General features: G+C 30.9%; 3 protein-coding genes across 3 annotated transcripts; 2 read left to right on the plus strand and 1 right to left on the minus strand.

Annotated features, from left to right (window-relative positions):
- Window positions 1-103: 103 nt before the first annotated feature.
- On the plus strand, window positions 104-7766 carry LOC145753248 (E3 ubiquitin-protein ligase CBL-like). The gene is made up of 17 exons (XM_082569648.1): window positions 104-311; window positions 655-745; window positions 831-937; window positions 1147-1228; window positions 1722-1927; window positions 2093-2249; window positions 3781-3902; window positions 4976-5113; window positions 5184-5543; window positions 5655-5733; window positions 5790-5960; window positions 6026-6090; window positions 6144-6201; window positions 6273-6381; window positions 6437-6537; window positions 6604-6812; window positions 6884-7766. The coding sequence occupies exons 1-17, from the start codon at window positions 214-216 to the stop codon at window positions 7347-7349; spliced, it is 2619 nt and encodes an 872-aa protein (XP_082425774.1). The 5' UTR covers window positions 104-213; the 3' UTR covers window positions 7350-7766.
- A 6394-nt stretch (window positions 7767-14160) lies between these two features.
- On the minus strand, window positions 14161-16428 carry LOC145753611 (uncharacterized). Its single transcript, XM_082570013.1, has one exon. The coding sequence runs from the start codon at window positions 16426-16428 to the stop codon at window positions 14161-14163; it is 2268 nt and encodes a 755-aa protein (XP_082426139.1).
- Window positions 16429-19814: 3386 nt separating this feature from the next.
- On the plus strand, window positions 19815-23317 carry LOC145753809 (phosphorylase b kinase gamma catalytic chain, skeletal muscle/heart isoform-like). Its single transcript, XM_082570255.1, has 9 exons — window positions 19815-20026; window positions 20106-20275; window positions 20609-20663; window positions 20773-20838; window positions 21008-21080; window positions 21209-21299; window positions 21480-21600; window positions 21729-21987; window positions 22271-23317. Exons 1-9 carry the CDS (start codon window positions 19944-19946, stop codon window positions 22586-22588), a joined length of 1236 nt encoding a protein of 411 aa, XP_082426381.1. The 5' UTR covers window positions 19815-19943; the 3' UTR covers window positions 22589-23317.
- Window positions 23318-23550: the final 233 nt, after the last annotated feature.

Consider the following 23550-nt stretch of genomic DNA (forward strand, 5'->3'; position numbering starts at 1 on the left):
GATTCTTAAGTAAAATTTTTCTATTATTTTAAAGAACGTGATTTAAATATTTTGGCAACACGGAATTCTTTATTGTTTTTGTTAAACTGACAAGAAAGACAGTTTAACAATTAACGAAATATTAAAAATATTTTATTCAGTTTCTTTGTAGTAAATGATAAATTTAAAGCTTGTTTTATTGTATGGTGTATTTGTACATGGATTAACGTTGTAATGACTACAGGATTAACTAATGGGCACTCCCAAGCTGCCCCAGCCAGGGGTAACGGACCCCGCGCGGGCGGGATGGGGTTTTTTAACCATTTTAGGGGGTAATTTGCTTTTTACTATTATAAAGTATTGGGTTTTGGTAATGATGACTTTACTGCCAAACCATAAGTTTTGGGTAACTTGTTTTAAATTTTCTCAGTAGGCTTTAAATTTTGGTCTTAATTTCTGAATTAATAAAACTCTATTAGTGTCGTCCGCCTGGTTTTTAAAATGTGGAAAGGGCGATATTTATAACCTTAATCTTCTATTGCGAATTCTCTATTTTTACGCATTTACTTTAGAATTACTCCCTTAAACTGGCGGTCAGCGGACAACGCTAAAAGAGCTTTCAGTTTTTTTGATTACTAAAATTTTAATTAACTTATGTTAATACATTAATTTTAGACTCCACGATGCTTTAAATGAAGTTAACCCGCATCAAAGAGTGACAATTGACAAAAAATATATCGAAAAATCTTCAAAAATAATGGACAAGGTTTTTAATAATTCCAACTTTCATATAAGTGTGGGATCGTAATAAAATTGTAAAACAAATATATTTTTAAACTTTGTTTTCTCAGGTTGCCAAATTTTGCCAACAATCGAAAATGAATTTAAAGAATAGTCCGCCTTATATTCTGGATATTTTACCAGATACTTACAATCATCTTAGACTTATTATGTCGAGGTAATAACGTTTATTTCAATAATATTTAAACACCGCCCAGTTTAGTGTTTAATGTTGTTCATTCTTTCTAACAAATGGTCCAGAAGTTTGATATTCGTTGGGTAATTAAAAAAAGGATTTAAGAAAGATGTTAATAAATTTAAAATAAGTTCTGTAGTTAACAAAGAAGATCTTTGAATCCTGATTTACCGACCTTTTAATTTTTTCAGATACGAGGACCGCTTGCAGGTTTTAAACGACTGCGAATATTTTCGAATTTTTCTCGACAACTTAATGAAAAAATGCAAAGAGGTGAAATTCTTTAAACTGTTTTGATTAAAGTTGTAGCATAATTAAACTTAAATAATATAAAAATAATACATAAAATCTATTAGGTCTTTTTAGGACCATACAAAATTATAAACAATGATGTTTACTAAAGTTGTAGCATATAAAAAACACTTAAAATTTTTCATTAACAAATAAGAACCGGCAGCATGGTGTAGTGGTCAGAACACTTCCTACACTATATGAGGTCCTGGGTTCAATCCCCCACTGTTCTTATGCTGTACCATCCTTAAGTAAGGCGCTATAAACGGTATAAACTTCTGCCGAGCCAGCACTCAATTAGCAGCATATTTATTTGGCAATTATATTCAATTATATCTTGAGCTGTCAAAGTCAACTTGAGACTGGGTCGGGGTAACAAATGTTACTCTATGTTTAGGTCGTGAAGTCGACCTTACCACATCGAGGATAAATTTTATATATATAAAAAAAAATTTAATTAAAATCTACTCTTCAGGTAATAAAAGTGTTTAAGGAAGGTCGAGAGCGAATGTTTGACGAGAGTTCGCAACATCGCCGAAGTCTCACCAAGTTATCACTCGTGTTCAGCCACATGCTGGCTGAGTTGAAAGCCGAGTTTCCTGATGGGAGGTTCATTGGGGACGAATACAGGATCACTAAAGCTGAAGCTGCCCAGTTTTGGAAGGGGACTTTTGGGACACGGTACTTAAAGTTTTTATTGTTAATTTATTATTAATATATTGTTTATATCAAATTTTTGAAGGCTTGCACCTAAAGAATAGCAATTTATAGTATACTAATAACACTTCATTAAGCTATAAGTTAAGGTTTTAAGAAATTGTGGTAATTAATGTTCTTGTTTTTCAGGACAATAATCCCATGGAAAATATTCAGACAAGAATTGGACAAAGTTCACCCGATCTCTTTTGGTTTGGAATGTATTGCACTCAAGTCAACCGTCGACCTCGTCTGTAACGATTATATCTCAAACTTTGAGTTCGACGTTTTCACGAGACTCTTTCAGGTAAATTTTTATTTTTTTTGGTTAATGACAGATCAGTTTTAACATTGTGTCTTTTTTTATATTTTGTCTTATATTTTTCATTAAGATTTTGTTAAATTAATAGTTGTTAAAAACAGTTTTTTAAAGAAATTTTTAAAATATTAGACTAAGAAAATAGACTAAAGAATATATTTTACTGATTTTAAATATTGGGTTAACCAGCCATGTTCAAACGCTGGCTATTTAATAAGCTTAAGTTGTGTTGCTATTTTAATTTAAAACTTGTCGATTTATTGAAGCTTCTGGTCAGTAAAAAATTGATTTATACTTGGTAATGGGTGAATAATTTGAATATTTTGTTATTTTTTGTATTAAATTTTAACCACAGTTTAATGGTTAACTTGTTATCAGTTCTAGTTGTTTAAAAATCATAAAGTTTATAATTTGCTGTGGTTAATTAAATATTAACTCTATTTTAACAATTATTTAATTAATTATTGAATGAACAGTTTGTTAAAAATGTGAACCACATTGTTTTTATGTTTTCAACAAAATGATTATTCAAAAGACGAAATGTTTATTTGTATAATGTGACATTTCAAGATATTGGTTTTCATTTGAGGTTAGGAGAAATAAGGTTTTATGATATTCAATATATTGACGCTCACATAGTAGCTTGTACTGTGTAGTTAATATAATAAGAACTGTTATTTTAAAAGACATTAAGTAAAGCCTTTATTTGAAAAATTAAACATTTTAAATTTTTGGGTTGCTTTATTTTGTTAAATTGTTTATACACAAAATTGTGTTTTATTTGTGGAGGGATTTTATTAATTTATATTTTTTATATTTTGGATCATGTAATGTGTTTTGAAATATGTTAAATTCTTGGTTTGGTTCGATGATTTATGTTATTCATCTTTTGTTAACTCATCATTCTGCAATTTATTATGATGTCACAGTTAATACCTAAGTGGGCATTATTACCTCATCAATCAATTCTTACTTTTGTTACGAACTTTAAATTTTTAATTTTTAATTTTTTTCTGATTTTTGTTATGTATATAATTTATTTTAAAATTTTATTTGTTTAAGCCTTTTTTGTGACTAATTCCTTGTTCAATGGACTAACCAGGCATTGTCATACATTAGCAAGATAACTTCGTCTAAAGTTTTTGTCGATTGTTTAATTTTCTGACCAGTTAGTGTTAGTTTGCATTTTTCTAACTACTCTGACTCAACAGGATGCAGCTTCCCACTCTATTTCTTAAAGGAAGTAACTTCAACTTTATGTTTAAGTTGGTTACTATCTATTTTCCTGTCCCAAATATCTTTGTTTAAGATTAAACTTGGCCTGGGTATAAGAAAAATGTTTATTTTTATAATCAGGTTTTCATGTATTTAAATTTAAAAATTGACTTTAGTGTTAAGTTCAGGTTGTTTATGTTAGAAATGTAAATTGGATTTAAATATTGTAATATTTAACCCCTTATTTGTTTACATCTTTGTATGCTGGTAAAAACAATCCAATTTTAAATGTTAAACTTTTCAGCCATGGCCCACCCTGTTAAAGAACTGGAATAGTTTGGCGGTTACACACTCGGGTTACATGGCTTTTCTCACCTATGATGAAGTAAAAGCAAGGCTGCAGAAATATATCAACAAACCGGGAAGGTAGGAACTAAAAATATTTTAAATTTAATCGGTTTTGTTTTAAATTTATTTTTTTTGCGTTTTTAAATTTGAGAATATAAGTTAACCGAACAAGGAAGTGAATGACGTAGTTTCAATACCAAACAATGGGCGCCTATATTTAGATTTTATTGATATCATTAATTGACTTCATTTTAACATTAAGTTAAATATTAAATCCTTGTTTAGTTAATCCATAACTTGTTTAATTATTAAGTTTTTAAATCCTGCTCAAAAATATTTAAAATATATTTAAAATCAAAAAAGTAAATAACTTTAAATATTAAACTAACAAAAAATTTAATACTTGTAATAAACTTTCAGTAGTTTATAAAGTTAATAAAATAAGTAAATATTTAATAACGGTTTAAATCAGTAATACAAAGAACAAAATGCAACTGTTTTCAATAAATTAATAATTTTTTGCAAACATAAAACCTTGAATCAATAGGAAAACGAAAGTGTTTCAAATTGATTTTTAAATTAAATTCGTAAAACTAAAAGCACAATGTGTTTGCATATTTCATGTTCAGTTTAATGATATATGGTTTTGAATAATCTAATTTCTTTGAATTGTTTTATTTTGACCCTCATACTGGTTATAGTGTTCTAGGTATAATAATCTATCTGTACAAAGAAATGTTTATAAACTTTGTTTCAGTGAACTAATAAAACCAAGTTACCCCACTTGCATTTATCAATAATGGTTTTATTAAAAGTTAACTTATTTGTTTACCTTTAAAGTTAAATGTAAATTAGATACAAATATAGTGTAGACATACTGCACCAATGATCATAGCAAATTTTAATTTCCTTACTCCCAATGTAGACTAACTTTCTGGCCTAAATATAAAATAAAATTCCGCTTTCTGATTCAGTAAATAATCTGCTAATTATTTTATAAACAGAAGTTCATAATGTTTGTAAGGCCATCATGAAAGCAGTGTCCAGGGTTACTTAACCACTACATTATGCCGCCAATTACAATCTTATTAGTTTTTGCCCATTTTAATAAAGTTTTTAGCTACAATATACTAACTCTAACTTATTTGCAGTTACATCTTTCGATTGAGTTGTACAAGATTGGGTCAGTGGGCTGTTGGATATGTTACAGTGGATGGACAAATCTTGCAAACAATCCCTCAGAATAAATCTTTATGTCAGGCTCTGATTGATGGCTGTAAAGAAGGGTTGTAAGTATTTTGTTTTTACAAATTCCACTCAATAATTGGCGAAATTTTCATTTGTATGTTTTATACCCAGTTACTTGTTTCCTGATGGTCGACCTACGAACCCTGACCTTTCAACCCTCCATGTGAAAACCAACAATGAGGAAGAACACATCCACGTCTCACAGGAACAATACGAGCTTTATTGCGAGATGGGTTCAACGTTCCAACTTTGTAAGATCTGTGCCGAGAACGACAAGGATGTGAAGATCGAACCTTGTGGCCATCTTATTTGTAAATCTTGTCTGGAGTCATGGCAGGAAATGGACAACTCCCCCTTCCCAACCTGTCCCTGGTGCAGATGTGAGATTAAAGGAACAGAAACAGTGGTGATCGAACCTTACTTGAAAGATGGGGATTCTAATGACAAAAAAGAAGAAAATAAATTGATTGGGTAAGTTTTAAAGCTTTTACAGCATGATCTTTCATTTGTTCCTATTGTCTTTGCCTCAAATTGTTTGTGAACACCTAGTTTGGAATAGAAATTTGAATTTATTTTTGTTAGATCGAAGATTGAAGAAGAGAAAGACGAGGAAGAAGATTTGTTTGGTGAAGTTGGAAGACCAATCACTGGAACTAATAATGTAAGTACAAGTGTTTAAAAATATCATCAAAAGTTTATAAAACCTAATTGTTCCAGGCCCATCTTGGTTCCACTTTTCCTCCCTCCCCAAGCACATCCCGCACCCCCTTGGCCCCCCTGGTTGTCCAACCATCACCCAACATGCCCCGAAGACAAGCCCCACTTCCCACCCCAGGGTCACCTTCAACCTTGATTGGGGGAGGTCATCCACTAGGGAGCAGTTTTGAGGTAGGTTTTGTCAGTGTTGTAAATTGTGCTTTAAATTAAGAATAAATATTCAACTTTTTGTTTAGAGTGAAAGTCCAGTAATTCCACCCAAACCCAACACACCGCACATGTCTGAACGTCCTTCTAACAGGTAGCTTAGTGTTGTAAATATAAAGTTACTTTTCTAACAATGTTATATTTTAGCAATTGGAATTCACCTCACCCCAAACTAGTAGCAACAAATGATGTTCCTGGAAATAAGGTAAACACAAATATTTACATACTACTTGGTCTTACTTAGAGAGAGCTTCAAAATTTATTTAAAATGTTTAGAGCTTATTATTCCAACCCTCGATTAATTCACCCCCAAACAGAAGAAAACAAAAACCCCAGAAAGCTCGACCAACGTCCAACATTTTTGACCTGGGTTCGACCACTGCAAGTATGTTGGTGTATAAGTTAAGTTATGTTGTTTGTTATATTTGTTCTTGTTACAGTTAGAGACCAAAGAATTCCCTCCAGGACCCACCCTCCCAACCCAGCATTGAGAGGTGGAGTTAACCCAGCTTTCCAAATGGATCAAGAATCAAGTAAACCGGTGAGTTATATTAGTTTTATTGTGAAAAGTGAAAAAGATAATATTAAATAATCCAAATAAATTCAGGAAATGTTTAAACCATTTGCTTCCTTACAAAAAAACTTCTCGATGGACGTTTACGATTTTGCCCACGACATCGACTCTCCTCCTGTTGTTTCCCGACCACATGGGGGAGCTACACTGACACCACGACCACCAGAGGAGCAACAGAGTGAGGATAACTCGGGACAATCGAGACACAGAGTTCCGAGTGATTACGACTGGATTGTACCAAGGTGGAAGTAGTTTATTGAAATGTTTTTAAGTAAAGTTTATATTTGTTACCAAAGAAAATATTTTGTTTCAGGCCAAGCACAACAGAAACCCCGACATTAATCAACCCAGTGGAGCAACCTCAACAAACAACCCCCCAAGTCCCCCCCAGGCCCCCTGCTGTTTCATTAATGACCCCACAATCATCTCAGTCCTTGCCTTTGACCACTAAAGCTCCATGGGAACCCCAAGTGCCTCAGTTACCCCCAAGAATGGGTAAACCTGACCCCATTGGAAGTCCCCTATCTACTGTACCCCCACCAAGACCTCCCAAAGGTAGTTCTGCTCCACCGATTCCATCTCGGAATGCACCCAACCGTGGTCACAACCCCTCCTCGAATCAGAGTGGTGACAATGATGAGAACATTGCTCGTTTAATGGAGTTAGGTTATTCGTTCGAGGAGGTCAATAATGCACTTACAATGGCAAACTCTGATGCTCCGATTGCGTCACAAATTTATGATATTATGTCACATTTACTGAGGAACTCACAACGTTAGTTATTTCGTTCTACACAATCACTGAGGATAAGCTATCATTGCATAAAATCCACAACAGTAACCTTGTTGTTGTTGTTTAATATAGCAACAAAAAACTTAATCTTTGAAAAAAGTTTTATAATATTATGGTTTGTGTATAATTATAAATCTACAATTTCAAGTTTTTAAGAATTGTGTTTAAACATAAAATTATAAATTCTTTGAATTTAAATCCTTATCATTGTGTTTACAAAGTGTAAGTTTATTTTGTTTTGGGTTCCATCAAATATTTAACATTTACACAAATATTTATTCTCATATATTTGCTACAAATCAGTTTTTTTAACAATTGTGAGGTTGTTTAAGTCTTATTATTTATAAACAGTTTTGTTGTAGTAAATATTAAATTTTGAATAAATTGACAAAAATGCCCAAATTGCAAACCAAATATTGTAAATAATTGTGTAAAAATTTATAGCAAATTATGTTTAAATATGCTGCTATCTTTATTTTTGTTGTTTACTGTGTTTTAGTTGTCGATGTTTAATTATTCTCAATTTTAAGAAACATAAATTTAAAAATTCCCAATAATTTTAAAACTTAAAAGAATGGTGCTTTCATTTTTGTAAATATTATTTTGTTTTTATTTTTGATTATCCAGTTTTAAATTTTAGTTTTTATTTAAATTTGTTGAATCATGACAATTTGTTAAAAGAAGAACTGGTTTTTACATCACTTTAGTTTTAGATATAATAAGTGGTATAATTTAAAAATGTATTTATTTTTAATGATGTATATTTCTCAGTGTGTTTAATTTCATTAAAATTAACAACTTCACCCAAACTGGTTTATGTGCAAGTGCAATAAACTTTAATTTCTTGTAAATTCCAATATTTAACCAAGCTAAGTAATCCTCTATTTCTTGTTTTTCACTTTTTCCGTCCTATTTCGTTTACTGCTTTTATTTTTTGTGTTTTCAAGTACAAATTACTCGGTAGAAATGTGATGTTACATTTGGATTTATTTAACAACTTGCAAGATTGTTTAAAACTTTCATATTAGAAATTTTTTCGACTTTGGTTGGATTTTTGTTAAAGGGGAAACTATAATTTTAAGGTTTTACGTAACATAAATTACCATAAAAATATCAGTTTCAATTATAAAAAACATTTTAATTAACTTAAAGCTTATAATACATTTAAGACCAATGCTTAAAGTCGACCATCTTACATCGAGGATAAATCAAAATAAAATATTATGACGTCATTCATGGTGAGTAACAACATGTGATGGAGTAATAACATGTGACTAAGCAATATTTTCGCAAAAATGTTGAGTTAGTTTTTCTGTTTGTTTTTTATTTAATTTCAATAAAGAGTTTGTTAAACGTTCTAGAAAGCTGGGACAATTAAAACACATTGTTAAAAGATCTCAAGATATTTGAATTATTTTGCACCAGGTTTTACAGGAAGAATTAACGTAACTTTTTGACCTTGTTGTGGTGGGGTAAGTCTGTTGTTAGTTATTTCTCAAATATTGTTTTTGAGTTTCACTGCATTGTTGATATATTTCGTCATCTAGTTTATTATACTTTAACGCTTCATCTAGTTTACCTAAAACTATATGGCAATAGTATAAACCATTATAAATATCATGTTGTACCACTGTTTGCTTAACTGTTAGTTTGTTTAGTTGAGTTTGTGCTTTGTTGTATTGTAATATTGCTTGTTCATATTTACCAAGTTTTTCATAGCATGATCCCATACCTCGATATATATTACACATTTCGCTTGGACATTTTAAAAGTGAGTTTTTATCGATTTTTAAATGTTGTAAATGAATTAAAAGTGCAACTTTTGGTTTGTTAAGATTTAATTGTGTGAAGCCACATTTTTCAAGTATCATAAGTTGTATTTGTATATTCTGGTTTGGTATTGGGAACTGTTGGGGAAATAGTTGAAATTTTGTTTCAATTTGCTTATATTCTTTTAATGCAAAGAGACAATGTATTATATGATAAGAACAGTGAAGATATAACTCATTTTCTGGTTGAACATGAGATCTTATTTGTTCAGCCAACTTTAATGCAACTTTAAAGTTTTTTTCACTGAAATAGGCATTACAAACAAAAGCTTTAATTTGAAGTCCATGTTGGTTATTTTCTAACCAGTTCAAAGATTTTCTTTTTTCCCATTCTGATATAATTTGTTTGTATTGATTTAGTCTATTTAAACTCCACCAATATGATAAACTTGAAGTTTGTTGATCTGGAATGTGGATTTCACTAAAAAACTTGTTATCTGCCTTTAAGATCCATGAATTTTCAAAAGTTCTTACAATACTTGCTGCACCAACAGCTTGAATTAATTCCTGAGCAGGATTAGCATCTAAACCATGAAAAGTTTTTCCTTTATCAATGTTATCATCTTGGCCTTGTTTTTTTGTATAAAGTTTTAGTCTAACTTCACAAGCAACAGACAGAGTATACTTAAGATGATGGGAAGTCCCTGAATCAATTATTTTTTGTTTTTCTAACTCATTTATTGCTTTAAAGCCATTAGTAAAAACTTTGTGAAAATCACAAATAATTGTCAAAAATAGTGATATAGTTCTGTACAAAATTTGTTTAATGTTGAACTGCTGGTCGTCTAGGCTTATTGCATTAGTATTTGACGAAAAATTTGTTTTATTTAATTCTTGAACTGAATCTGATTTGGTTTTAGAAAAATCTTTTGTTTCAAGGTTTTGTTTAACCAAATCACAATATTGCTTGTGAATTTCTTTATCTCCATAAACAAAACATGTTCGTTTTAACACAGCAGCTAAGTGATAACCATTTTTTAAATCCACATCAGAGTCAAGATACTTGATCATTTCACTGACAGGTTGAATTAGTTCTGTTGACCATGGCTTGTTTAGGGTACCTTCTTGTCTTCCTAGTGGAAAAATGCAAGCGGAAGGCATCATTCCATCGAACGAAATTCCTCGTTTTGTAAAACTGTCAAAGAACCAATTAATTCCACTTTTATTGTAGTAATCATTTAAAGATGGAATTGCAACACATGGAATAATAGTTTCCCCTAAATTCAAGATAATAAAATGATAAATTACAGAAAGCCATCTAAAATATTCCAGAGTGTTGTTATCCACTTTCTTGTTGTCATCCAGCAAAATAATGTGCTCAAAATCAGAGTAAGGAGTTATTTCTTTTCGTGCAAGAGACCCCATACCAGCTATGGCAAACTGACATGGAGGTTTTCCCATGATTTTGACACACTTTTCAGCTATAAATTGCATAATAGAAGTGTATTGACTGGCTATATCATCTTGTATAGCCCAAACTGTTTGTATTTTAGCACATTCTAGTTGTTTTAATTCTTCTTCGGAGATTTCAAATGGAATATGTTCTAACTGTGACAATTTATTTTCAGTATTTTCTCTTAGTTTTTTAACTTTTTCAGCAACTTTTGCAGAAATATTTCTTAAATTTGCAAAAGATTGATCTGCTTTTGATATTTTAAGCAAATGTGAGCAAAGATTATCCAGATCTTTCTTAATTGTTTCAACATTTGAAGGATTTCTCGCTATAGCTGAATTTAAAAGTGCACAACTTCTTATCAAGTTTAATTTATCATGACTTTTCTCCTTATAAAGCAACCCCATTTTGTGGAGAATTTTTGCTGATTCTTGTGGTTTATTTTCCTTCCACTTTTCATCTTGTGTTTCTACACAAAGTTGTTTTAACTCAGCAGCAAGTTTATTTTCCTTTTCTTTAAACTTCATTTTAAACCAAATTATGGTTTTATTTAAATGTTAAATGTTACATCAATTAAAACTTTACTGAAACTTTAATTATTAATTACTTTTTAGATTTAGACTTTTTGTAATTCTAATATAATTTATTAACTTTATGTTGGTAACTGTGGGCTTAAACTACACGGACAAAAGTTTCAGCTATAATGGTGGTTTTGCCTCACTGCTTCTTAACAATGGTTGTGCTGTACTGATTCCTAAAAATGGTTACGCATCACTTATTACAACATGAAACATGTCACATCATGGTCACAGCCCCTCTTTAATTCAAGGTAGTAATGTTGTTTTAAGGTTTAGTTATTGAGTTGAAAGTTTTATGTTAATTTTTATCTTTTTAGATTTATTTAAATCTTTGATTTTAAAATAATTTTAAAAACAAAATAAATTATTTTAGTATTGTAAATGGTCAAATAACTAAAAGTTAAATGTTTTCTATATTAGTTAAATTTAATTTGAAACAAATATGTTTTTGCAGTCTTACTAATTACCACTTGAGATAACACATTTACCACACAGGAAAAAATAAGGAAATCGCGAAACCTGTTTTTTTTTGTATGTAGCGCAACTAAGGGTATTTCCTAAAATAGGGGGTAGGGTTGGGGTTAATAAAAAGTTAGATTTGGGGTAAATAAAAAGTTAGAGTTGGGGTTAATAAAAAGTTAGCGTTGGGGTTAATAAAAAGTTAAGGTTGGGTTAATAAAAAGTTAGGGCTAGGGTTAATAAAAAGTTAAGGTTGGGGTTAATAAAAAGTTAAGGTTAGGGTTAATAAAAAGTTAAGGTTGGGTTAATAAAAAGTTAGGGCTAGGGTTAATAAAAAGTTAAGGTTGGGGTTAATAAAAAGTTAAGGTTGGGTTTAATAAAAAGTTAGGGCTGTGGTTAATAAAAAGTTAGATTTGGGGTAAATAAAAAGTTAAGGTTGGGGTTAATAAAAAGTTGTGGTTGGGGTTAATAAAAAGTTAGAGTTGGGGTTAATAAAAAGTTAGCGTTGGGGTTAATAAAAAGTTAAGGTTGGGTTAATAAAAAGTTAGGGCTGGGATTAATAAAAAGTTAAGGTTGGGGTTAATAAAAAGTTAAGGTTGGGGTTAATAAAAAGTTATGGTTGGGGTTAATAAAAAGTTAGATTTGGGGTTAATAAAAAGTTAGCGTTGGGGTTAATAAAAAGTTAAGGTTGGGTTAATAAAAAGTTAGGGCTGGGGTTAATAAAAAGTTAAGGTTGGGGTTAATAAAAAGTTAGGGTTTGGGTTAATAAAAAGTTAGGGTTAGGGTTAATAAAAAGTTAGGGTTGGGGTTAATAAAAAGTTAAGGTTGGGGTTAATAAAAAGTTAGGGTTGTGGTTAATAAAAAGTTAAGGTTGGGGTTAATAAAAAGTTAGGGTTGGGGTTAATAAAAAGTTAGGGTTGGGGTTAATAAAAAGTTAAGGTTGGCAATCTGGGTGGTTTTTTTTACAACATAGTGGCCATGGGATTCAAACCCAGAACCTCAGGTTTAATAAAAGTTATTATTTGAAATACAAACCAACCTAATTTTTTTTGTTTTAGGTCCAAAATTGAGATGAAAAAGCAAAGACGAGGAAGAAGATTTGTTTGGTGAAGTTGGAAGACCATTCACTGGAACTAATAATGTAAGTACAAGTGTTTAAAAATATCATCAAAAATTTATTAAACCTAATTGTTCTAGGCCCATCTTGGTTCCAATTTTCCTTCCTCTCCAAGCACATCCAACACCCCCCCTGAGCACCCCCTTGGCCCCCCTGGTTGTCCAACCCTATCCTAACATGCCCCGAGACAAGCCCCACCTCAAGGCCACCTTGAACCTTGTTTGGTGAAGGTCATTTAACCCCCCCAAAACAAAGTCTTATGTCTCAGAGGTTTGGTGTTTGTATGCAAGAGCACAACCATTTCAGGTAATAAATTACTTTCTTTAATTTAGTTAAATGTTCATCAATTAATAAATAAAGCAGAATGCCTATGTTGTTGTTTATTTACCAAATTCCAATTATATTTACATTTTTATCGTTAACGTAAATTCTTACAGGTAGTATAATTTATTCAGATTATTTTTCATATATTTATAAACGAACTAGAAATAATGTTTTAAGTTGTTTATTATTGAACATTTTAAATAGGAATGCAAGACACTTCAGCCCAAGAACACCTGGATTCAAAAACACCTTGGTTCATAGATTTGTTTCTAAAACCGCTAGTAACAGGCAATTCTAGTCAATTTTTAGGTAAAATCTTCATTAATTTAAAGTTTTAGTAATAAAATAAGTAATTCTCTTTAAGTATGGTTTTAAATAACAACATTTTTTTGAAAACTACAACTCATCAAAAAGGTGCATTGCTTTTGTTACCATTAAGTGCACTACTTAAAACCAATTTTTTGACTAACTTTGTGGCATTAATCCAAAAAGTTGACACAGAAATAAGCTAATAACATTGTTTTGCTGATTATTCATTAAACAATTTTGATATTTAAAAAATTCTTTTTAAATATTGCTTAGAATCTCTTTTGGCAAAATACGTAATAATGCATTCGCTTCTGTTGCCTAAAACTATACGTATTTAAACTAACTTTTTTTATAAGTTTGAGTTTAAGAAAAACAACATATTTTTGCACAATTTTTGTAAAAAATTATAGAATTTATTTCCATCGCTATCCTTAAAAAAAAACATAATTACGCGAAAATAATTTGTTTTTTAATAATTAAAATGTGACTACCCCGCTGTTTAAAATTGTCAGCGAAGTAATGTGTTTGTGGCTAAAATATTCGGTTATTATATAAAAGTTTAAAATTATTTGTTTAATTTTGGTAATTAACTTTTTTATTAACAAGACTATAAGGTAAATTTTATTAAACTTAATCATATACTTATTTAAATAGTTGCAAGAAGATGCAGCTGACTCTCTGCATTTTCTGCAGCTAGAATGTTTTTACAGCTGACATTTTTGGCCCTTATTTAAATCATGTTAAATAATTTTATTTGTTTTTATTTAAATTATGCTTTAATATGGGTCCTTAATTTATAAAAAAAAATGAGAGTTTAATCAATTGTTGTTTTTCAGTTTCACTGCATTGTTGGTATATTTCGTCAGCTAGTTTGTAATACTTTAAAGCTTCATCTAGTTTACCTAATGCTGTGTAGCAATCGTATAAACCAACGTAAATATCATGTTGTGCTAATGTTCGCTTAACTGTTAGTTTGTTAAGAAAAGTTTGTCCTTTGTTGAATTGTAATATTGCTTGATCAAATTTACCAAGTTTCAAATAACATCCTCCCATACCTCGATATAGATTTGACAATTCATGTGGCCATTGTAAAAGTGAGTTTTTATCGATTTTTAAAGGTTGTAAATAAGTTGAAAGGGCAACTTCTGGTTTGTTAAGATTTAATTGTGAGCGAGCACATTTATTAAGTATCATAAGCTGTATTCTTATATCCTGGTTTAGTAATGGAAACTGTTGGAGAAATTGTTGAGATTTTGTTTCTATTTGCTCATATTCTTCAAATGCAAAAAGACAATGTATTGTATAATGAAAACAGTGAAGATATAACTCATTTTCTGGTTGAACATGAGATCTTATTTGTTCAGCCAACTTTAATGCAACTTCAAAGTTTTTTTCACTGAAATAGGCATTACAAACAAAATCTTTAATTTGAAGTCCGTGTTGGTCATTTTCTAACCAGTTCAAAGAATTTCTTTTCTCCCATTCTGATATAATTTGTTTGAATTGTTTTAGTCTATTTAAACTCCACCAATATGATAAACTTGAAGTTTGTTGATCTGGAATGTGAATTTTACTCAAAAACTTGTTATCTGTTTTTAAGATCCATGAATTTTCAAAAATTCTTACAAGACTTGCTGCTCCAACAGCTTGAATTAATTCCTGAGCAGGGTTACCATCTAAACCATAAAAAGTTTTTCCTTTATCGATGTAATCATCTTGACCTTGTTTTTTTGTATAAAGTTTTAGTCTAACTTCACAAGCAACAGACAGAGCATACTTAAGATGATGGGAAGTCCTTGAATTAATTATTTTTTGTTTTTCTAACTCATTTATTGCTTTAAATCCAGTGGTAAAAACTTTGTGAAAGTCACAAATAATTGTCAAAAATAGTGATATAGTTCTATACAAAATTTGTTTAATGTTGAACTGCTGGTCGTCTATGTTTATTGCATCAGTATATGGCATAAAATTTGTTTTATTTAATTCTTGAACTAAATTTGATTTGGTTTGGGAAAAGTCTTTTGTTTTAAGTTTTTGTTTAACCAGTTTACAATATTGGGTGTGAATATCTTTATCTCCATAAACAAAACATGTTCGTTTTAACACATCAGCTAAGTGATAACCATTCTTTAAATCCACATCAGAGTCAAGATACTTGATCATTTCACTGACAGGTTGAATTAGTTCTGTTGACCATGGCTTGTTTGTGGTACCTTCTTGTCTTCCTAGTGGAAAAATGCAAGCATGTGGCATCATTCCATCGAACGAAATTCCTCGTTTTGTCAAACTGTCAAAGAACCAATTAATTCCACTTTTATTGTAGTAATCATTTAAAGATGGAATTGCAACACATGGAATAATTGTTTCTCCCAAATTCAAGATAATAAAATGATAAATTACAGAAAACCATTTAAAATATTCCAGAGTGTTGTTATCCATTTTCTTGTTGTCATCTAGCAAAATAATGTGCTCGAAATCAGAGTAAGGAGTTATTTCTTTTCGTGCAAGAGACCCCATTCCAGCTATGGCAAATTTACATGGAGGTTTTCCCATGACTTTAACACACTTTTCAGCTATAAATTGCATGAAAGAAGTGTATTGACTTGCTATATCATCTTGTATAGCACAAACCGTTTGTATTTTAGCACATTCAAGTTGTTTTAATTTTGCTTCTGATATTTCATAAGGAATATGTTCTAACTGCAACAATTTATTTTCAGTATTTTCTCTCAGTTTTTTAACATTTTTAGCAACTTTTGCAGAAATATTTCTTAAATTTGCCAAAGATTGATCTGCTTTTGATATTTTAAGCAAATGTGAGCAAAGATTATCCAGATCTTTCTTAATTGTTTCAACATTTGAAGGATTTCTCACTATAGCTGAATTTAAAAGTGCACAACTTCTTATCAAGCTTAATTTATCAGGACTTTTCTCCTTATAAAGCAACCCCATTTTGTGAAGAATTTTTGCTGATTCTTGTGGTTTATTTTCCTTCCACTTTCCATCTGGTGTTTCTACACAAAGTTGTTTTAACTCAGCAGCGAGTTTATTTTCCATTTTTAATCAAGTTCTTATTATTTTATTCAATTGTAAATTATTGCCCTACTGCCACAGTATTAAACTTTAAATAATAATTGTTAAAATGATATTGTGAAATAACTTGGTCACGAGGTTGTTTGTTAAGTAAACATTTAATGACAAATATAAACTCTTTGTTCACAATATTTACTCATAAAACTTTAAAATACTTTCATATGTTAATCATTCTAATATTAATACATGCGTACTAGTTATTCTTTAACTAGTACGCATGTTCCGTCGATTGTTACCTTATTCCGTCGGTTGAGATCTTATTCCGTCAGTTGAGATCTTATTCCGTCAGTTGCCATCTTATTCCCTTGGTTGCGATCTTATTCCGTCGATTGTGATCTTATTCCGTCGGTTAAGATCTTATTCCGTCGATTGTTACCTTATTCCGTCGGTTGAGATCTTATTCCGTCAGTTGCCATCTTATTCCCTTGGTTGCGATCTTATTCCGTCGGTTGTGATCTTATTCCTTCGATTGTGATCCTATTCCGTTGGTTGTAATCTTATTCCGTCGGTTGTAATCTTATTCCGTCGGTTGCGATCTTATTCCGTCGATTGTGATCTTATTCCGTCGGTTGTAATCTTATTCCGCCGGTTGCGATCTTATTCCGTCGGTTGCGATCTTATTCCGTCGGTTGTGATTTTACAGCCAACTTAAGATAAGTCTGATAGGAGAATCTTATAGCAGTTTTTATTTAAATAAGTTTAATATTATTTTCACTATGGAAGCAATTACTACTGTGATGCTATTCTGTCAAAGTTTTTATTCATTTGAGTTGATATAAATACGTTAGTTGTTCAATTCTTAAGTGATACTATTCTTGTAATGATTTTGTTACTGGCTTTATCTAATTACGGTATATGAAAATTTTTTCCTAAAATATCTAAATCCGTTTATGATCTTATTGATGGCATCCGATCGCGCGCGTGTCGACACTTGTTATTTTAATGTCTGGCGTTTAACAGTCCTCTTATTCAGTGTACAACATCATCTTTAAAGTGTATAAATAACCTGATAATACCTAATAAGACATAGATATCTGCCCGCTGTTTTTTTAAGAATTTGTTGATGACCTTGCGAAGCCAGAGGGTCCAATAGAAAAGATCTGCTAAGGATTGGAGATATAGTGGATGTAATGATAATAATGATCTTATGAGAAATGGAGGAACAAAGAGGCGACATATCGTTTTCCAGCAACAAGTTTTAATGTTTAATATAAAATAATATGTTTTTTGTAATTAGGCATAGATAACTGCCTCCTATCTTTTTTAAGGTTTCTGGTGATGATGTGGAGAAATGGAGGACCTGATGATGATCTTAAGGGAAATGAAAGAGCAAAGAGGCGATGATCATGTCTCAAGGATCAGGTCTAGGTGAATGGAGAATGAATGATGGCATCGCAAGAAGAAGAAAAGATCTGAAGACCAAGGCACAACAAAAAGGAAAGATACCGTTTTAATTTTTTATTTTAAACGAATTTCTTTTCGATTTTCCTTTTTTTTTAAATTATTTAGGGTGCAATCAAACATTTATTAATTAATTGTATTTTTTTAGTTTCATCGTCAGAGATGGAGGGAAAAAAGATGACGCCATGTGGAATGGAATGGTAGGTGACGTCACTATTTATTTCTTAGATAATCTATTTTGCATGAACTACTACATCATATATTTAATTACAACATATAATTAATACGAATATTAAATAAGTTTTTTACATAAACAAATTGTATCTTACAGAACTTAATAAGTTTTGTTACAGAAGATCGGAAGGCGATTCTACGGTGATTTGAAGAGATGAAGTGAAGATTTGGATGTGGCCCTAGCTGTTAATTTAGGTATTGGTAGTTGTTAATTTAGGTATTGATGAGGTGTGAGAAAAAGACCAAAAAACGTGATTCCATTAACATACATGTAAGACACTTGTTCTTTAATAAATGAAATATTTGATATTAAATTTGCTTTGTGTTTGTAACTTATTTTTAAGCTTAGAATCAGCCTAGTTTGATTAAGCAAGTTCTCAGTCCTTCCGTTAACTTAAATTCGTGCGCGTGTTGCAACACATCGCTTCTTCCGTCGCTTTAGTTCTTACGTCAGTTTGCGTCGTATTAGTTGTTACGTCAGTTTGCGTTGTTTTAGTTGTTACGTTAGTTTGCATCGGCTTAGTTGTTACGTCAGATTGCGCCGTTGTTGTTGTACTTTGGTCGCGTAAGGTTTTGTATTTTTTTAAAGTTACAGGTATCCGCTACAGGGTGTACTAGTACTAATGGTTGCGACTACATTGCCGACCGCTAGACGGTGTTATGGTTACTAATAGTTAATTAACCACTAATTATTAGCAACATTTTATAAAAAAAAAGTTCTTATTTTAATATAAATGATTGATAGTTAGTATTCGTTAATTATTCCATAGCAGTATTACTCATATATGCAATTTGTATAAATAAATAACTAAATTAATATATTTTTAAAATATAAACTAAGTAATCTTTTTATGAAACATTTAATAAGTTTTTTTCCTGAGGTAATTTCTTCTACGTCTTGTTTAATGATGTCATTCACTGTCCGATGGTGGCGCTGCCTGATGACGTGGCTGTCCAATGATGTCACTTTCCGATGATGTTATTCACTGTTTGATGATGTCACTTTCCGATGATGTCACTCTCCGATGATGTCACTCTCTGATGATGTCAGTCTCTGATGATGTCAGTCTCTGATGATGTCATTCCTTGTTCGATGATGTCACTCTCCGATGCTGTCACTTAATAATTGACTTTTTTGTTCCAATGTGGCAATCCCAATATTGTTGCTTACATGAACGTTGTTGTTTTATCCTCATCAATATATTCGGTAGTCAACTTTAAACTACCATCTTAAATGTTATTCCGCCATGCGTGGCGCGTTTGTTTCTATTTTGGTGTTTAAAATGTGCACAGCCTTATAAAGGTGCCGCACAATCTTTTCTATCTTCACCATTTGATTCTTAATAATTGTGTGTATTTATTCGTTATTGTATGTTTAGCGATATTTCTATAAAAATGATTTTTACTACTTTGGATTTATTTTATTTAAGAACATTTTAGTCAAAATTAAATTGTTATGACACTAAGGATAAACAAACAAATAAGATTTGTTATTTGTGTCGCATTGTGGTCATAAGCTTTGTTACAACAACAAAGCATTTAATTTTGCTGATAAAAGCAAAGTTGGACAGAAGGTCTGGAGTAGTTTAAAACAGTAAGATATTGTTAAAGATCTGTTAACAGCGCGATAACAGCTGGCTCTGCTGGAATTAAATATAAGTTTATCTAGTTGACTGGTTCTTTAAAACGTAATTTGTTGCTAATTTATTTTCAGACTTTGTTTTTACCAGTGTGCTAGTTGTTTAAAACAAAATATCAAAGGAATTAGGAAAGCAACAACTCCATTAAATAATTATTATTAATATTGGCCTTCCGGCTAGCTGTAAAATACATGGCAACTTATAATGTCCACTAAAGAAGAACTGCCTGATATTAACACCGCAAAAGAATTTTACAGGAAATATGAACCTAAAGAAATATTGGGAAGGTACTAACTTAAGTTAACTTAAGGTTAAAAACTGTTATTTTCACATGACACAATTTTATTTATATTTAAATGTTTGCAGAGGTGTGAGTAGTTGTGTTCGTCGTTGTATTGACAAGAAAACGCACAAAGAATTTGCCGTTAAAATAATCGACTTAACAGACGAAAATAATCGAATAAGTGAAGAGTTAAGACTTGTTACTCACAATGAGATCAATATTTTGAGGGAGGTCTCCGGACATTATCATATAAGTAAGTGGAATTTTTTATTTGTTGTAAGAGTTCTTATCACAAAGTTATTACAGTTTTTTAATTTTGTATACAAATGTTCAAATTTAAACTTAATTATATTTTTAGTTTAATAAAATTTATATTTTTTTCGGCATTAACCCATTGTCAATACATTTTAACTTGAAATTTATACAATAAATAATATAAAAGTTTAATTAGAGTAATACTACTTTTTTGTTTAATTATCTTACCAGGAAGTTGGCATTATTAAATGTTTTAATTGCTATTGTTTTGAGTTTTATTATACCTGCTCACAATAGCATTTTTAGGCACTAAATTTTATTTTGTTTTCAGTTGAGCTGATTGATGTTTTTGAAACGACTTCTTTTATATTCCTCATATTTGAACTGTAAGTATTTTAATAAAGTTTAGTTCAAAAAGTTTTTGTAATTGTGCATAATAACAAAGTTAAATGAAAAGTATGAATTAATTTCAAAATGTTTTAAAATCTTGTTTAGATTACGTCGAGGTGAATTGTTCGATTACTTAACTGAAATTGTCAAGTTTGGGGAGAAGCAAACTAGGTTAGTAGAAATTAATTAGTGTTGGGTAATTAATTTTAATCCAAATTAAATCTGTTAATTGGTGAGTGATAAAAAATAATCTCAAAATTATAAGTTTTAAATGTTTTTTTAAGATTAAAATGGACAATTATGTTAACATAACAACAACAGTTAATATAATTATTTTTAGATTTATTATGAGGTCTTTATTGGAATCAATTTCATATTTACATTCACTTAATATTGTACACAGGGATCTTAAAGTAAGTTTGTCATAAGCTTAAATTATTTTCAACTTATTAAATCTTAGTTCTGAATATTCAGGAAGTTGCCAACTTTATCTAAGCAAGTGTTTGTAAATTTTAATATTTACAATGAAACTTAATTTCAGCCGGAAAATATTTTGCTTGGTGACGATCTGCAACTCCATCTTTCTGATTTTGGATTTTCAACAAAGATTTTACCCGGGCAATTTTGTACAGGTAATAAAACAGTTATGGACACCTTACTTGGAAAATTAAAATATTAAGTCTTTTGATTATAAAACTTTCTGGTGTTGTTAAATTATTCATTACCTTAATTTCTACATAAAAAGATCCTTGTATATTAAGTGTTGTAAAGCAGATTAAAAATATTAATACAACCCAACAATTTATGTTTAGAATTGTATGGAACACCCGGTTATATGTCACCAGAAATGTTGAAATGTACGGTGGACGACAACCATAAAGGTTACAACAAGGCCATCGACCTCTGGGCTTGTGGGGTCATCATGTACACTTTGTAAGTTTTGTTTGATGTTTATGTGCCTGTTAAAACTGTAGGATTATAATTACTAGGCCTCTTACCTAGTTGTTACTAAATCAAAAACTGGGTAAAAGTTTCTAATATTTTAATTTATTAAACTCCAGATTGGCGGGAGTTCCCCCCTTCTGGCACCGGAAGCAGATGATCATGCTGAGGAGGATCATGGAGGGACAATACTCGTTTCCGAGCCCAGATTGGGATGACATCTCCTCCTCAGCACAAGATCTTGTGTCCCGGATGTTGGAGGTTGATATGAATAAAAGATTGACTGCAGATGAGGCTTTAAGTCATCCTTGGTTCCAACAGGTGGAGGACACGAATCGATATTTTGTGAAACCTTTCGATGCAAGAAGAAAGTTCAGAGTAAGTTGAAATAAGTTGAGATTTCGTTTAAGTAAAAGTAGAGTTTTTGGATATTTTTTGAGTAAAAGTATATACCCTTACTTAAAGTAGTTGTTAACCTGCCTTATGGTCAGGATTTTAATTGTCAAAATATGGTCGTTAATTTGCCTTCGATTATTTACCCCCGCACCACAAGTGGTAGTTTTATTTAATTTATAGGCCTTTAGGTTGGCCATACATTCATCCAATTAGCCACATAATAAATAGATTTTGAATAACTTAAATTAAATTTCCATGTTTTCAGGTTGCCATCATTACCATCTTAGCCTCTTGTCGAATAGTTGCTCAAACCCAACAACATAAACCTCTCAAATGTTCTGCAGTATCACGTGACCCTTACTCTGCTAAATGTATCCGCAAAATAATCGACGCCTCAGCTTTTAGAATTTATGGACACTGGGTGAAGAAAGCTGCTGATCAAAACCGTGCAATGTTGTTCGAGAACAGCTCGAGGGCTGAACAACGAACGCTGGAAGAAATGGAAAACTTTGAAGATGATTTTAACCAAAATTTTATAGCACCATCTGCTGGGCATAGTTATGCTCCACAGGTAGCGGCATAGGTTTTTATTTATTCTACTTGCCTTAGTGTAATTTTACTTTAAAAACGTTTTGTTTGGCTGTTGTTGTATTTTAACTATGCCTTTTTTATAAAGATTTTATTATTTATAGGCAAGTTTTTTGCACTACTTTTATTTTCTTGCAATTAATTAAACAATAACTTTTAAATGTTTTTAATATTTTGCATGTTTGTGTTTTACTTCAAATCTTACATTCTTCTGTGTTTATATTGAAATACAAAAGTTACGTCATACCTATGCACAATTACTTTGTTGTTATTAAATCGTTAACACTTTGTGATGTCATAATCCTGTCGCCAGATTTGTTTGTTTTAAAATGGGCGTGGTTATTACGAACTAACTTGATTGGTTAACTTACATGACGTTTTCTTTCTTTGTGAATGGGTTAAAATTAGTAAAAATTGTCATTTTTTGTAAGTTATAACTCGTATGTTTAATTACCACTTAAAATATGAAGCTATAGTGCCATGCTAATGATGCTTTATCACAATTTAGTCATTTCCTTTGACTTATTTATAGCATGTAAGTTTCATGATATAAAGCTTCCTGTTATTTGTGTAACTGATGAACACGTTTTATAAAAGGTTCTGGTATTGGGCTTTGTTGCCGCGGGACGTTCCTTTTATGTTTCTTTATTTTGCCCCAAGGTTGTATTTTTTATTGGCCGAGCTCAGGGGCAAATGTTGTGGCATTTGTGTGACTCAAACTTTCAGCCTGTACCTAGGACTATTTTTTTTACCTCCTAAGGTTTTTGGTTTGATTCCAAATGACTGTATGTTAAGGGGTTGAAGCTTTTTGTCTAATTTATGGAACAAACAATAATGTAATTAGTATAAAAATTAACGAAAAATGAATTAACTTATTTTCTTAGTGTAATAAAATATTTTATTTCTATGGAACTGTTTTTGTATTTAAAAAAATTGGCAACACTTTTACGTCACGGT

The sequence above is a fragment of the Corella eumyota genome, chromosome 5 (genome assembly GCF_963082875.1).
Source record: "Corella eumyota chromosome 5, kaCorEumy4.1, whole genome shotgun sequence".
NCBI lineage: Eukaryota > Metazoa > Chordata > Ascidiacea > Phlebobranchia > Corellidae > Corella > Corella eumyota.